General features: G+C 46.5%; 3 protein-coding genes and 1 pseudogene across 3 annotated transcripts; 2 read left to right on the forward strand and 2 right to left on the reverse strand.

The window, feature by feature from the left end:
• Positions 1-1,362: 1,362 nt before the first annotated feature.
• On the reverse strand, positions 1,363-2,591 carry LOC123056864 (ERI1 exoribonuclease 2-like; annotated as a pseudogene).
• Positions 2,592-2,794: 203 nt separating this feature from the next.
• On the forward strand, positions 2,795-3,596 carry LOC123058192 (signaling peptide TAXIMIN 2). The gene is made up of 2 exons (XM_044480996.1): positions 2,795-3,024; positions 3,179-3,596. The coding sequence occupies exons 1-2, from the start codon at positions 2,894-2,896 to the stop codon at positions 3,300-3,302; spliced, it is 255 nt and encodes an 84-aa protein (XP_044336931.1). The 5' UTR covers positions 2,795-2,893; the 3' UTR covers positions 3,303-3,596.
• A 2,664-nt stretch (positions 3,597-6,260) lies between these two features.
• Positions 6,261-10,023, forward strand: LOC123060851 (dnaJ homolog subfamily B member 4). Its single transcript, XM_044483710.1, has 3 exons — positions 6,261-6,686; positions 7,338-7,771; positions 9,306-10,023. Exons 1-3 carry the CDS (start codon positions 6,522-6,524, stop codon positions 9,742-9,744), a joined length of 1,038 nt encoding a protein of 345 aa, XP_044339645.1. The 5' UTR covers positions 6,261-6,521; the 3' UTR covers positions 9,745-10,023.
• A 1,370-nt stretch (positions 10,024-11,393) lies between these two features.
• On the reverse strand, positions 11,394-15,484 carry LOC123060852 (triose phosphate/phosphate translocator TPT, chloroplastic). The gene is made up of 12 exons (XM_044483712.1): positions 15,116-15,484; positions 14,744-14,812; positions 14,562-14,627; positions 14,372-14,450; positions 13,697-13,817; positions 13,507-13,602; positions 13,127-13,239; positions 12,943-13,020; positions 12,742-12,858; positions 12,407-12,506; positions 12,191-12,291; positions 11,394-11,730 (listed from the first exon to the last, which is right to left on the reverse strand). The coding sequence occupies exons 1-12, from the start codon at positions 15,367-15,369 to the stop codon at positions 11,716-11,718; spliced, it is 1,209 nt and encodes a 402-aa protein (XP_044339647.1). The 5' UTR covers positions 15,370-15,484; the 3' UTR covers positions 11,394-11,715.
• Positions 15,485-15,878: the final 394 nt, after the last annotated feature.

The following is a 15,878-nucleotide window of genomic DNA, read 5'->3' on the forward strand; positions in this document are numbered from 1 at the left end:
GTGTCAAAACCGGCGGATCTCGGGTAGGGGGTCCCGAACTGTGCGTCTAGGCGGATGGTAACAAGAGGCAGGGGACACAAAGTTTTACCCAGGTTCGGGCCCTCTTGATGGAGGTAAAACCCTACGTCCTGCTTGACTAATATTGATGATATGGGTAGTACAAGAGTAATCTACCACGAGATCAGATAGGCTAAACCCTAGAAGCTAGCCTATGGTATGATTGTATGTTATTGTTGTCCTACGGACTAAAACCCTCCGGTTTATATAGACACCGGAGAGGGATAGGGTTACACAAGGTCGGTTACAAAAGAAGAGATATGCATATTCGTATTGTCTAGCTTGCCTTCCACGCCAAGTAGAGTTTCATCTGGACACGAGACGAAGTCTTCAATTTAGTATCTTCATAGTCTAACAATCCGGTCAAAGGTTATAGTCCGGCTGTCCGGAGACCTCCTAATACAGGACTCCCTCACACGTCATCACAGGAGGGAGCTTGAGGAGCCTAGGGACATTCATATCGAATTTCACCCGGATAAGCAGACTTATGTCGCAACCATGTTACCACCGTCGATGCACCGTATCACGACAACAACTCCCCAGCCTAGTTGCCTCGCAGCCTGTTGGGCGCCGCACTGAGTTGGGGTGATAAGGCAAGCTCGACGGTGCCGCGTGCATTGTCCCATCGATGCTTGTGCGTGTTGGCGAGCAAGCCCGCCGCGCCAGGGTGGCAATCTTCTTTTGACTCTAAATATATTTACCATCTGCAGTTCCATGTCCAAGTTAACTATGACTTACAACATGTGCTATACAATGTGCATCCTCACATGATGACCATGCATATTTCTTTGGCATGCATTATTACATTTTTTTGGTTGATATTAATATAGTTGGGCGATGTTTCTGATAAACTGCCGAGCGTGCTGAACTAATCAAAGAGCCTCCAACAAAGAAGCCCAGGCTTGAAGAGACTCTGACATGACACATGTTACGTCTTGGTGGCATGCTACCACGATGGAACCCCTCTGTGATGAAATATATGTTTTTGTATATGGTATAACACCGTGCCGCCTGTGAAAGCCAGAAAAATAAGCTCGATTAGCTCTCGTCCAGACAAAATTAATAAAGAATAAATTATAAATGCTTGTTGATGTTGAACTAAGAAATATTCTCGTTCATAATTATCACTCTTCTGCATTATTTATTTTCACTTGTTTAGTGACTTCATCGTTCATCTAACACTTTTGAAGAACTCTATGGAAAGGAACATGCGACTCATGTAGAGTATGTCTGATTCTAGAGTGCCCTATTCTACATATAGTAAAATAATAAAGAAAATATATAAATTATTATTGGAAGAGTCTGTACATCTTTGTTTCGTCAAACATCGTTGGCAACGCACCGTATTATGCTACTCCATATACTAGACTCATGTCGTGGCTCGTTCAGTTGCTACACACGAACAACACACGGCACCCATTGACGCACGCAAAGAAGCACTTCCCCTGCATCGATCCCGGCACCGACACCACACCTCCTCTGGTCGCCACCCGCTGGCCGCAGTAGGAGAAGCACGTCACAGACGAGCCACTGCAGGTGCTTACGTGAGGCTGCGGCTGCTGCTGCTGCTGGATGGGCGGCGGCGCCAGTGCTGAGGAGCCACGGCAAGGGCTTGTGTGAGGCGGCTGCTGCTGGATCGGTCGTGGCGGCGCCAGCGAGCCGGTAATGCTCATCTTGACCCCGCGCAGCATGAGCTCGACAAGAAGCCACGCCGTGTTGCGCGCGTCGTCCAGCCCGCAGTGCAGGCGTCCCTCCCAGTCCAGTACCGCCGCGCGGACCGCCTCCTGCAGGGTGAACCGCCCTCCGCCGCCGAGCGCCGCCTGGAAGGGGACCCTCAGGTTGATCCACTGATCGAAGTAGGAGGGCTTCTCGATGCCCTTGAAGCGGCACTCGAACTCGAGCATGGTGCGGCAATCCCAGTCTCCCCACGTGACGACGGCCAATCGGCCGCCGCATCTCTTGTCCCCTGCCCCCCGTCGTCGCCGCGCTCAGCCAAGCGTCGTGCAGCCGGAGCGCCTGGCCGAGGTCGACGCCGCCGTCGACGTCCTCCTGCCGGATGCCGGTGAGGTCCCTGCAGAACTGGGTGAGCACGGGGTGGTGTTTCGGGCGGATGTAGCGGCGAAACGCGGACTCGAGGCGGCCGGTGGCGGCGTCGACGAGGACGGCGGGGAACTCGATGATCTGTAGATCCGCGCGTCCTTCTCGCACGTCGCCTCGAAGTCCACTAGTTGAAATCTTGCTGCAGCTCATGGCCCTGCCCCTGTGCGCACGGCACTCTGCCCGCCGCCATGATCGGCTCCATGCTGTTCGCCAACATACCCGCGCTCTGAGCAGGAGCGGATCGCCTCGCAAACTCAGTACCGGGTAAACTCGGGATTGAATCAGTGTGAGCAAGCGAAAACCAGGGCGGCGATATCCCCCTCTTAAAGCCGCGGCACCGGAGCAAACACTGTACGAGGCGAAATCGGATTCATTTTCGTGGTCGTTCGCGCAGGCGCATCCGGATCCCAGGCGGACCTGGCAACCGACCTCATGACGAGCTTCTACGCTTTGGTAAGAACAGTTAACCAAAACATACCAAAGGCTGTGATTGGCGGGAAAAAGAAAGGACTGCCACGCACGCTGCCCGTTCGGTTTTGCGCCACTCTCCGGAGTGGAGTTCCCCCGCCCCGCACCGCACGTACTCGGTGCTGGCAGTTCGAGTTCAATTCACAGCGTTCTTTACCAACCGTTTGGTTTCTCGGTTTCGGGCATAGTTCCAACCTCCCAGTTCGCACACGCACCTACGTAGGACGCTGCGGAAGAACAACCGGCTGGAGGAGCCGGAGATCGATCGATGGGGGCGGACGATGGTCGTCGCGACGACGACGGCTGGCAGTGCCGGCCGCTGGGGCTCCTGATCGGCCTGCCGTTCGCCGCCCTCGCGTTAGTGCTCTCGCTCGCCGGCGCCGTCGTCTGGATCCTCGGGTGCGTGCGCGTCTCTTCCTGGCTGCTCCCTCGACCCTCATGCATGCCAGCCCCATCTTCTGGGTGCTTGCGACATTGGCTTAAACTTTGGTTTCTCTGCTTCGGCTTGTTAGCATAACGTGAGTGTGTGTCTGAACTCGTTTTCTCTTGGTAGGTCGGCGCTGAGCTGCGTGTGCCCGTGCTGCGTGTGCTGCGCGGCGGTGGCGAACCTGGCGGTGGGCCTCGTCCAGATGCCCGTCAAGGTCATCCGCTGGTTCATCAGGCAGATCCCCTGCTAGGCTGCTCAATTGTACTTCTGAAGTAAATGTTGTCATCTTGTTTTCAGTTGTACTCCCTCCGTCTGAAATTACTTGTCATAGAAATAAATAAAAGTAGATGTATCTAGAATTAAAATGCGTCTAGATACATATATTTTTATTGTAAGTATTTCCGGACAGAGGGAGTAGTTTGCATGCTTGCTGAACGAGAGGCCGGAGATATGATTTGGTCGTGTTTCCTTCCCACGTCTCACCTAAATAAACGACGCCGCGTAGAGGCAAAACATGTTCTTTCTCGAGACATTTTAGGACGATGCTTTTCACGACCCTGACACAACTTCATATGTATCTCTTATATGAATCTGGATGGTTGAAACGGGAAACGAACGATTGTACTTCCTCCGTTCGGAATTATTTGTCGCAGGTATGGATGTATCTAGATGTATTTTAGTTTTAGATACATCCATTTCTGCGACGAGTAATTTGGAACGGAGAGATTAAAAGTTAACATGAGCTCCAGTTTTTTAGGGTGCAACCCATTTTGCATTCTTAGCATCTACTCTGGACGTGTACAATCTGACCTCTCAAACGTCTAATCAGACAACTTGAACATTGTTCGGACAGATGAGGGGAGGAAAGGAGTCGCCCAAGCACAACCCTCACTTTGTCCCAACGTGTCCGGTAAGTCCACAAATTCCTATATTCAATTCATATGTGGGAAGGATATGAGGATGTTCGGGCAGCCCTCTATGTAGGATGCGGCCTACCTCGGACCACATTTTCTCTTTCTTCATGCCCATCAATCAGATGCATTTGACTGGGCAATTTGGGAGAATGTAGGGGACATGGTTACATGCATGCACAAATAAAGACTCAAAACGGACACGCCCGGTCACTGACCGAGCACATCCACGGATGTTTGGGGATCAAAATTAGTCAGTCCTGATTATATATGCTCTTACAAGCTTTGGGTCGGCCTCAGGAGGTCCACCTTGACGAGGCGGTGCTTATGAAATTACTTGGAGAGTAGGCGACGGTTCTCAAATTAAGATCTGGGAAGATCCATGGATACCGAGCAGTCCTACACAGAAAGTTATGACATCGAGAGGTAAAATTTTGATTATAAGAGTTTCTGAACTCATTGATGCCGAAAAAAGGACGTGGGATGAACAGTTATTAAATGATATATTTTGGCCTATTGATGTGCAACGAATTATGAACATTCCTTTGGCAATGGGTATGATGGATGATTTTGTCTCATGGCACTTTAACAGAAGTGGGATTTTTTTGTTAGACCGGCTTATCATGAAGAATGGCTTACCACGAAAGTTGAGAATGACAAACTCAGTTCAAGCCTCAAGTACTAGTCCAGTCTGGCGAACCATTTGGAAATTGCGTGTGCCGACAAAAATAAAAATCCATGTGTGGAGAGCTTTGCTTGGAGCAATTCCTTGTTACGGAGTCCTTGCGAATAGGCATATGATAACAACTCCCTCCTTTTCGGTTTATATGGCTTATCTCAAAATCTTAGTTTTTTCATTTTATAAGGCTCAATTTGGTTGTTCCTCATCACAAGTTCAGATTCCAAGGTGCATTAAATCGTTGCATGCAAGTATTAAGAGAAAATTGACCAATGTGTGTACTTTATGCATGCATGCATTGCAATTAATACATTGGTAAACATAATTTTTTGAGGAAAACAAGAGCATTAATTGGGTGCTTTTGCAAATTACAAAAAGTATTCCATCACTCACCATCTATCTTGGTTGGTGGGATTTTTGAATTGAGCCCATAAACTGGAAAGAAGGGAGTAGTTCCCAATGCCTGCTTTGTACATCCGACTATGAGAGAATTAGGCACGCTTTGTTTCTGTGCCCAAGGGTGCAAGAAATATGGCGAATTCTTGGTCTGGGACCCTTGATCAATGAGGTATGTACATCTGAAAGGGAAGGGGGTCTGTGCCGGCGGATATGCTACTGTCCAGGAGTCAAATTCAGTCATTGGTGGCTGATGTTAACCGCAATGATCTACTGGCCATAGGTGTCTAGTATGTGTGGTGGGAGCGTCGCCAGTTCACTCATGGTGAGCTCCTTTTTGAGCCAACGAGATCAGCACAAGCAATTTTAGCTTTGGCAAAAAACTTCACACATGCACAATTCAAAAATATGAGAATCAGGAGACATGGATGGAACAAGCCGCTGGATGGTCTAGTTAAACTCAATGTTGATGTTACATTTGATCAAGACAGAGGTACTGGAAGTACGGGTGCAAGTTTACGTGATGACACAACTTTTTTCTTGGCTGCATCTTGTGTTGATATTCCGTTCATGAAAGATGTTGGGACAGCAGAAGCTCGGGGTCTTAGGGATGGGCTTCTTCTGGCTAATGATATGGGCTGCAACAAAATCTACGTGGAGGTGGATTGTATGGAGGTAATTGAGATCATGCAGAATGGCGGCAATTCCCTTGGCCCAGCGGCAGCAATCTATGAAGAATGCTCTTTTTAGCTCGCATTTTTTTTCGATATATTTTCATCACTGTCCTAGGGAGGCTAATATGGCGGCGGATATATTTTCTAGGAACTTGGAGACTTCTCGAATAATTCTCTAGAAGTTGGAGCCTCCGAGGTTTTTAGTAGACGTTTTGTCAAACGATGTATCTTTATTCTCACATGAAATATAAATCGCCATAATGGCATTTCCTAAAAAAAAGAGTATCTTCAACTTATACAAATCAAACCAAAGGAGCCCTGAGTCGGGCTTTTTTTGTTAAGGGTCAGTTGGGGTTTTTTGCTCTTTATTTTGATGATCATTCGGGCTTTTTTTTGCTGGGCACATTCTTAACCACAAGCGCATCAAAAGATAGATGGGCTGACAGGTCCCACCGGACGGCCCGCGCCGCAGAGCCCAACCGCGACCGAATTCTATCTACCTGTACACGTATGGCATGCTTCTGGAAGCTTCCATCCCTTACTAATTTCCTCGCAACCCGGTGCGAGCCGCCTTTCCCGTCACGAGCACGAGACGGAACCGGGCACCGAGGCCACCCACGGCTCGGCGCAGCGGCGTGCGATAAGGGAGACCGACCGAGGGAGCGAGCGAACCTCTCCGGTGAGGGGACGGGGACGACAAGGCCGGCAAGATTCGAGGGGCCGGCGGAACCAAGCGGAAGGCAGCAGAGTCGTCGTCCACGCGGGGCGGCCGCCGGCGGACGGAGCCGGCAGCTCCGGCGCCCAAAGAGATGGGGGTCGACTACTACAAGGTCCTCGGCGTCGACCGCGGCGCCAGCGACGACGACCTCAAGAAGGCCTACCGCAAGCTCGCCATGCGGTGGCACCCAGACAAGAACCCCACCACCAAGAAGGAGGCGGAGGCCAAGTTCAAGCAGATCTCCGAGGCGTACGAGGTTGCTTTTCTTTTTTGATCTCCTCCTGCCAAGATTAGATTTCCTTTTTCTTCCGCTCTTGAACAGTTAGCGAAATCTGTTCATCGCCAATCATGAAAGTTCACGTTTTGATCCTTGTGTATCTGTGTATGCGATCAATTCAGATCGACAGTCCTTGCGGTAGGTCTGTCTGATGGAAAGATTTCCTTCAAGTGCAAGTTTGGACATAATGGTGTATGCCCTTTGTTGTTGCTGTAGGTCTTACTGCACCCAGCGATATGATCTGCTATCCTTTAAACTTTTAATTGTGTACGCTGGAGATAGGTAGAATTGCATTGCATCTTTGTTTAGAATCCGGGAGTTAGAAATAATGTTAAGTAGGGACCCTAAACAACTGTTGCAAGTTCAAAGACACTTATCTGTTGATGCAAACATTAATCCACTCCTTTGGCATCTTTTAGCGCAAGCATCTGTCATGGTTAAATTGGCAATTACTACATTGTTCATTGGTTGGTATTTTCTGTTGTACAGTTTAGAAACGATATTTTGGACCGGATCCTGCCATTTTTTAGCAAGTTTAACTTCCAATAATTAGTTAAGACTTAAGACTCTACTTCCAGCCATTTACTATAAATGTGCATTGATGCTATGTGTTGCCTTATGACCTTTCAGGTCCTTAGCGACTTCCAGAAACGCACAATATATGACCAGCTAGGGGAAGAAGGGCTCAAGGGACAGCCGCCTCCAGGGGCAGGAGGTCCTGGTGCATCTTCTTTCTACCCTGGTGGTGGCCAGTCAACCTCATTTCACTTCAATCCGAGGAGTGCGGATGATATATTTGCTGAGTTTTTTGGATTTTCTGGGCCTTCCTTCCTGGGTGGCATGCCGGGTGGCAGCATGAGAGGGGAACCAAGATCTTATGGTGGGGGCGTGTTTAGCAACGAGTATCTCGCTAAGCGATTTGCAGAGGGTTCTGCCGGCAATATGCCGCGCCCATCACACAAACCAGCACCCATTGAGAATCAGCTTTCAGTGACCCTTGCGGATTTGTATAAGGGTGTGGCCAAAAAGATGAAAATCTCAAGAGAGGTCATAGAGACCAGTGGGTAAGCTTCCTTGAATTTCCTGAACTTTTCATCTAAGCACGTCGATGTGAGAAATCGCGGTATGTAACCTCCTATAGGCTATAGGGATTCAACGGATTATCGGTGGTGAATTAATTGCATTAGAAACTTTTATTTGGAGCAAGCATATTGTTCTTCAATGGGCTGTGTGTGTCCACTGTTGTTGTGACAAATTAATTTAGTTTCTATGGCCTGTGTGTGTCCACTATTGTTGTGACAAATTAATTTAGTTTCCACTCAACTATTAGAAATAGCAGTGTAATTTTTTCATAGTAGTCAACTTATCAAGATGGCCTTGTGAAGCTAAGTTGCATTTTGTTGTTTAGCGGCTGGCTTTATACTTTCTGGATAGAATTGAGAATTTGTTTTGAGCCATAGATTATCTGGTATTTGTATAGTTTTTGTAGCACAGGGATGATACCTATGATAGCTATTAATAACTGCAGCAGTCCTTTTGATTTTCTTATTTCCTTGCTGAGCACAAGAAACCAGTCTCTTCATTGCTCACTCTTTCTATTCAATCTTACAGCTATGCAGTATGAATAGCATGTTTTTCATGAGTTTTACTTGTACACTGATACAAGTCGGAATCCGACTCGGATTCGGCTATCCAAGTTGGGAATTTTTTTGGATTGACTTTTTATTCTTCACATAGGTGGGGAAAACGGATAACTAATCTAATTTTAGTGCAAGTGGTGACAATAGTTAACACTTATGTTGTAAATTATGTAACAATAGTTGGGAAAACGGATAACTAATCTAATTTTAGTGCTAGTGGTGACAATAGTTAACACTTATGTATGTTGTAAATTATGTAACAACAGATTAACTTGCCAAAAAAAATGCAAGTGCTGTTGTTATAGTATGTTCTGCATGGGCGTACTTGGATGCGGACGTGAGTGTCAGAATCCGACTCGGATTCTGCTGTACAGTTTGTTAAAAAATCTGGACATGCCAAATAACACCTGTTTTCTGACACGTTTTCTCTGAAGAGATGGTCGTTACATGTTTCCTTTTAGGATAGCTTTTCATCTTTCCCTTGTGAATACCTTCTGATCTTTTTCCAGTTGGTCTGCTTTGCTAACACGTAGAGAACATTCGAAAAAGGGCTAGGTTCATGTATATGCATATTAATTGTTGCCTAATTTTCTGTAGTCAGTGCCCAGGTGGGTATTCTTGTTAACCATTTTTTCATGTGATAGTGAAGCCCTGCATAGGTCATTCTACAGTGCAGGCTGCATAGGCATCAGGTGGTCTAGCTTTGATGTGTCTTTAAGAGACACTTCTGAAATTGTTATGTCTTCATGGTTGTCATTTCCACCCTAAGGGTGTGTGCATTGTGTTGATGTTTGCTTATGTTAGGCAAAAATTTTATGGATGGTGTTTAAATATATTTAGCTGTGTGGCTATGTTCTTGTGAATACCTTGTGTTATGCTTTGACATAAAGATATCAATGTATTGTTTCAGGACCATGCTTTATTGGTGCCCGCTTGCTAATTTTACTTACATTTTCAGGAGAGTTTCACAGGTAGAAGAAATTCTGACGATAGATGTGAAGCCCGGTTGGAAGAAGGGGACAAAGATCACCTTCCCTGAAAAGGGAAATGAATCTCCAAGCATGATGCCTGCTGATATTGTCTTCATCATTGAAGAGAAGCCCCATGATGTTTTCACCAGGGAAGGAAACGATCTTGTCATGACACAGAAGATCTCCTTGGTGGAAGCATTGACTGGCTATACCGTGCAACTCACAACGCTCGACGGGCGGAGCTTGTCTAGACAAGTTAACTCGGTAATCCACCCTAGCTATGAAGAGGTGATCCCTGGAGAGGGGATGCCAATACCCAAGGAGCCCTGTAAGAAGGGAAATCTGCGCGTTAAGTTCAGCATCAAGTTCCCTTCCAGGCTGACATCTGACCAGAAAGCTGGGATCAAAAGGCTGTTGGGTTCTTAGCCCTGTGTGCCATTTTCTATAGACTGATGAAAGCGACTGTGAATATCTCCAGCATGTGGCTAGGTAGATTTCTATCTGTCCGGTTTGGACAATGAGCGGAATTGGTCTTGGTTATTCCGTTTACATACCTGTAGAAATGATGTTGTCATTCTATGTGTTGTTTTTCCCCATAACTTGGTAGAGGCTTTTTCACATATGTGACCAGGCTGGTTGTTGTCAATGTTTTAATCTGTTCTTCCTCGGGATTGCAGGAAGGTTTGAGTCCAGAAACGTTATACAGATTTTGTCCCCTGTTGTGTCAGGATAATTCCGCTGTGTTATATATATTTGAACTAGCTATGGTCCTGTGTACAAATGACATAGGAACTATGGTGCATTCTCAGTACCAATTTAGTGTACAAATGACACGGGAAGTCTGATGCATTCTCAGAACCAATTTATGCTATACATGAGCTTCGTCAGCTAGACCATCTCTATTATATAGAGCACAGGGAAGTCTGGATTTTTAAAGTAAGGGCGTGTCCAACGTTGACTCTCAAAACGCCCACATTCTCCCCTTTGAGTGAAATTGTAGCAGAAGAAAGGAAAATCCATGGACGAGCCGCTCCACCTGAACGTGTCTGAATTCCAATACGGTTGGGCCATTTTTCTTTCACTCCGTCCATGTTTCTTCCTTGCTCAGAATCCGCATCCTCCTGTGGATGCCCACATACGTCCGAAAGTGTCCAATATGTTGGGCCATTTTTCTTTCACTCCGTCCCTGATTCTCCCTTGCTCAGCATCTGCATCCTCCTCTATCTCTTTGGCCGCCACCCGGGCATTGTTGGATGTCTGCGGACTTTGTAGGCATGAGGCAAGGGGGCTCAACCTTTTGGAAAAACATGCATGCTTCATTTCATGAGCAAAGTCATTCACGCCTTACGACTTAGCACGTGATCCATGAACGCAATGTGAAGTTGCTAGGCCATCAATGGTCGCAGTAGATTACACAAGTGGAGAGAAAGTGCCCACCAGGCTCTTCAACCATGTAGATTGTAAGTTTTTGCTTTCTGCTGCTCTACATGTTGGTCATGCATTCACTAAATATTGCAACTCGATAATCACCCCCTTGTATAGCTTGGACGCGCTGTCATGCACTACCACAGAACTAAGGGCTGGCAATTTACATTCATACATTGTTTGATGAAACTTATGGGGCACAATGCATGAGACGACATATGCGGTTGACTCAAGTATCGTTGAATTTAAAATCGATGAATTTGAAAAACTTGTTGAACATCCAGTTATCTCAGATGTAATATTTATATTTAAACTATTGTTGTACTAAGGGATACTTACATGTTATTTATTGATGAAATATGCCATTTTCTATTATTATCTTGAGTATTGCGGACTTGGGGAAAAAAAACAAAGACAGGCATTTAAGGGACATCATTGGATGGTCGGCTTCTGTATTCATGTCTACGGACGAGTCTGGAGAGGCCCCAGGCAAATACCTGTGACCATTTTGAGGGTCGAGATGCCCTAACACCATTCTCTGCTAAACTTGCATATCAAACGTGTGTATGGAGGATGAGTGTATATGGTCTAACTGACGAGGCGTGTCAGAAAGTAAAAAAAAAGAGAGCTAGAGACACAGCACAGAAGACTTGATGGTCTGAGTCCAACATTGCATAGCAGAAGAACTAACGAAAGGAAGGGTACAAAGAAGATAACTCGGTCCTCACACACAAAACCAAAAGCCTTTACAAGTACGAGCGTTTATTACTGCACATCTGAGCTCTCTCATCTGATGGAAACAACCAGTCTTACCATCTGCAATGTAGCTGTTTGACCTCACAAGGGAACACTTTAGCAGATAACTGAAAAACAAAAAACAAATAACGAAGAAGAGATCCGTCCATGTCGTCTCCGAGGCAATGCAACTCGAGCGCCGGAAACCATCAGACCATATTCACAGCAGTCACCTCATCAGGCGGCCTTCGCCTGCAAAGATTTGAGCAAGATAAATAAGATTGCGGCATTAACATGGCTCTTGGATCATACAAGGAAAAAATGTTTATAACTCCATATTTGTCTTCTCTACAACCATGGTTAGCATTGACCATACCAATCCAATTGTTGAAAGGTTTTCATCTTGTTATTTATACTCTTTGACTAGCTGATTTTGACCTTTTGAGGGTCTTGGTTGATTAGAAAAATATGCGATATGTTCTTGGGGTAACCAAGAGGAAGAATTATTTTTAGTAAATTACCTTTCCTGGGGTAACCAAGAACAGAAAAATATGTTATGTTGCTTGGATTAATCAAGAAAACTTTCAATTTATTTGGTCGTTCAATGTTGCCAAAGCTGTATAATCATATTCCAGTTAGAAACAGCTCATATTGGTTCCTCTTTACATGTATTCAGATTAGGAGATACCGGAATAATTGAGGGGAAGCTTACCCTTTTCTCCTCCTCGATCTTAGCTTTGATGTACGAGTAGAGGGCAACACCAGCTATTGCAACGCAAGTCCCGATTCCAGTCTGTGTGGTAATTTTGTTGCCTGCTCACACAAGATTTAGCAAGGGTTAAAACTAGGCATAAACCCATGCCACAGAAAAAAGGACAATTGGGCAAATAATATTTAGTCATAATAAATAATGGGACATTTTATTTACCAAAAATGATGATCGAGAAACCAATGACGAAAACCCTTTTCAACACATTGCCAACAGCATGTGTCAGAGGGGCCACCCGTTCCAAAGTGTTTGTAGCAATCTGCCATGAGCCATGTAACGGATTATAACAGATGAAACCATCAAAAATGGAATGTGCTAGTCTGGCAACATCACGATCAACTGCTGCTAAATGTTGATCTCTACATTGCATAAGAAACAGATGCCGGTAAAGTCATTGTATGGCTCATGTTATTACAAATGGTATGGTGTAATGCCATGAGAAAGCTCAAATGCCACACCTAATTATTCCAACAAGAGCCTATGCAACTGGTTACCTGATTATAGAGATGGTAGAACAATCCCACCAGGAAAAGATCTGATACAAATTTTGTCATTCCTACTTTTGCAATTGCATCGTTTAATCCATACTGCATTAGCTGTGGTCCTTCAATCTGCAAGGTTGGTCATTCAAAATAAGAAACGTGAAGCATAACACAAGAAACCTTTTTTGTTTGGGCTATATTTATCACACTTACAATAAGTGCAGGTGGTATGCAGACAACTAGAGCAATTATTGAGATGTAAGCATACACGTTGGTGCTATCCATGTCAGTCTGCAACGACAAAAATGGTTAGTAAAAACAAAGGAATTGAACAGCAACAGCCCAAAAGGCAACAAAAGATGAGGAGTCAAGCGACAAGAAGAAAACAGGCACAAACCATGGCTTTCTTGGAATAAATACTCCGGTAAGTGAACGAGATGTTAGAGATCATAGCATTGATGAAACCCTTCCAGCTAAATGACAGTTCAGTGAGGGATGCCATTGAAACACCTGGTCATGTTCAAGTAGTTAAATAGGTTGAAGAAGAAAAAGGCATGGACCAAAGAAGTTACTAGTACTATTTAGCACATGCTATCAAGTGAAAAATGATAACAATGACAGGAAAGGAATTGTGCCACTAGAGAAACTTGTCTGATCAAGGTATTATCGGTCTTTTAATCACTGTATCCAATAATTTTAACTGGTTTCTTATACTAAAAATTAATTTCTACAGCTTTACTAGCAAACTGGTAACAGAAGGCTTAATTGAGAAATTACCAAGCACAACAGGGGCAAGAGACAACCACAGAGACAAGGGAACTGTCTGTCCAAGGACAAACTGGGTAGCAGCTGCATTGAAGAAGGGCTCCAAAGCTGCATAGCAATTATGTAACACAGAAGAATTAGCATATAAAACAGAAAAGGGACAAGAGAACTCCAAACTGAAATCTGCACATGAAAGAGGCACCTTTAATAGTGTGGGCAAACGAGACTGCAACAGTAGCAAAGGACACGTTGCTTGTGACATGACCAAGAGCATGGCACAATGCCACCGGAAAGAGCAGCTTCAGGAGCGTTGCATTGATAGGCTACGGAAGATAGCGGTAATTTGTGTTAATTTTTATGCAAATTTCAAGATAAGAAACATGGCCTTGATCAGAAGCAGCTATTGATATGATAAATTCTTCTAATATGTTGTCAATATAGAGGCATGCTATTCTAATGAACGCATACTTTTCTAATGTATGAAAAGATGAAGGGTGGATCAAGTTTAGTTTAAGCTCATTGACCACACAAAGAACAACAGATTTGCTTTACGGTTCAAATAAAGAGTCTCTACAATTTACTTAACAACTGCAATTCTTTTTTAAAACCAGAAATTGTAAGATTTCCTACATTTTATGCAGAGGCTTAAACATGGCAGTGGCATATGATCCATGAGTGCAACATTATAATGAAATTTACAGGAAGCCTATCAGTTGAACAATATTCATAAACTTTTATGAAATCTTTGTTCCTACAGTCTCAGTGAGGCCGCTGAACTTTTATGAATTTACAGGAGACCCATCAACTGAGGACCATTCTGACCACTGTGTGAATTCTCAAAGAAAACACAATGCTACAGCAAGATGGTTCGAATTACCGCACGCTTCGGGAGACCAACGGCCCAGCTGAGGAGGCAGTACACAACTCCCACAAGTAGATGGATCACCGAAACAAAGCTGCAATCAGCAGTGCCATTTTCCAGTGTAAGTTGCAACCCAGTCACAGTCGCTGATCTTCATCGTTTCAAAACAAAGGCAAGGATGCATATCAGCATATGACACACTTACTATGGGTAGGGGAAGTAGTTGTAGATCTTCTTGTTGAGGATGTTGAATATGACGTTCAGGAAGTACCTGCAGGATCACTTGCGCCAGAATGCACAAATTAGCTGAATAAAATCACTGCAAGATCGATCCACGAAAGCCAAAGGGTGGCCGTGTTGCTGTTGAGTGAGGCAGCGAGAACGTACCACATGAAGAAGAAGAAGCCGGTGGTGATTGCAGGGTACTTCTCCAGCAACCCTGGCGACTTGGCCTCCCTGTTGCAACCACAGTCATCAGAAAGTAATAAAATTGTTAAAAGCGCACTCCCACGCACAGAGCACGGATTTTGTGGCTGTGAGCCCCACCGATCAGCGATCAGTGTGGCTGCAGGTGGGACCAGAATATTTGAAGTCGTGCCGCTCGCATGTGCAGCGGCGCAAATGTGGGTGAATTTTTTTTTCCGCGCGGCGCGTGGGAGCGAGGAAACCAAACTGTGTGCAACTAAACAAAACGGCCGGCCAGAGGCGTTTCCAGAAGCTTCCAGCGTGCAGACGTGGCGGTAGAGAACGATCACTCACCCGGCGGGCTCGGCGGAGGCGGCGGGCGGGCGGAGCGTGAGCCTCTTGGAGGCCTGGAGCGGGAGCAGGCCGGCGGGGAGGACAAGGGCCGGGCGGAGCTGGCGGCCCCAGACGAGCTGGGCGCCGTCGTGGACGGCGCCAGCGCGGGCGGCGGCCGGCAGGGGCGAGGCGAGGGCGGGGCCGCGGCGGAGGCGGAGCAGGCCTGCGACGCCGGCGGCGGCGCCGCCGGCGGAGAGCGTCCCGAGGGCCGGCATTGCTGCAGCAGCGCGGGGAGGCCTGGGGCGATCGCGTTGGGCGCGGGGCTGGGCTGGAGCGGGGTGGGGCGGCCGGTTTTGGATAAGTTTATGGGTGGGAGCGGAGGGATTTGGGTGGCGGAGACGCGCGCGGGGGAGGATAGGCCGCACCGATTGCCGATAGAGTTTGGGGAAGGAGACGAGAGGAGAGGACGGGACGGGGTCGGGTCGGGCGGGGCGGGGCGGGGCGGACGTCGCCGTCCGGGCGCGGCCCCGCTGCGCGAAATGGGAGAAGGTTTTGGACCGGGACGGGAATCGGACGTCGACGCGGTGATGCTCGTGAGGCCGGGCTTGGAAAGTAGTGGCCGGCGTCCACACAATGCCGGGGAAGATCCAAAAGCTACTATTTCCCGATGGGAAATGTAACCATTTTATGCCTATTATTGTTAGCTCGTGGCACGGGAATCGGCCTCCTGCTCGAAAGCTATGGCACATTTTGCCGCTTATAACTCCCTTCATTTTCGTTTACT

The sequence above is a fragment of the Triticum aestivum genome, chromosome 3A (assembly GCF_018294505.1).
Source record: "Triticum aestivum cultivar Chinese Spring chromosome 3A, IWGSC CS RefSeq v2.1, whole genome shotgun sequence".
Classification (NCBI taxonomy): Eukaryota; Viridiplantae; Streptophyta; class Magnoliopsida; order Poales; family Poaceae; genus Triticum; species Triticum aestivum.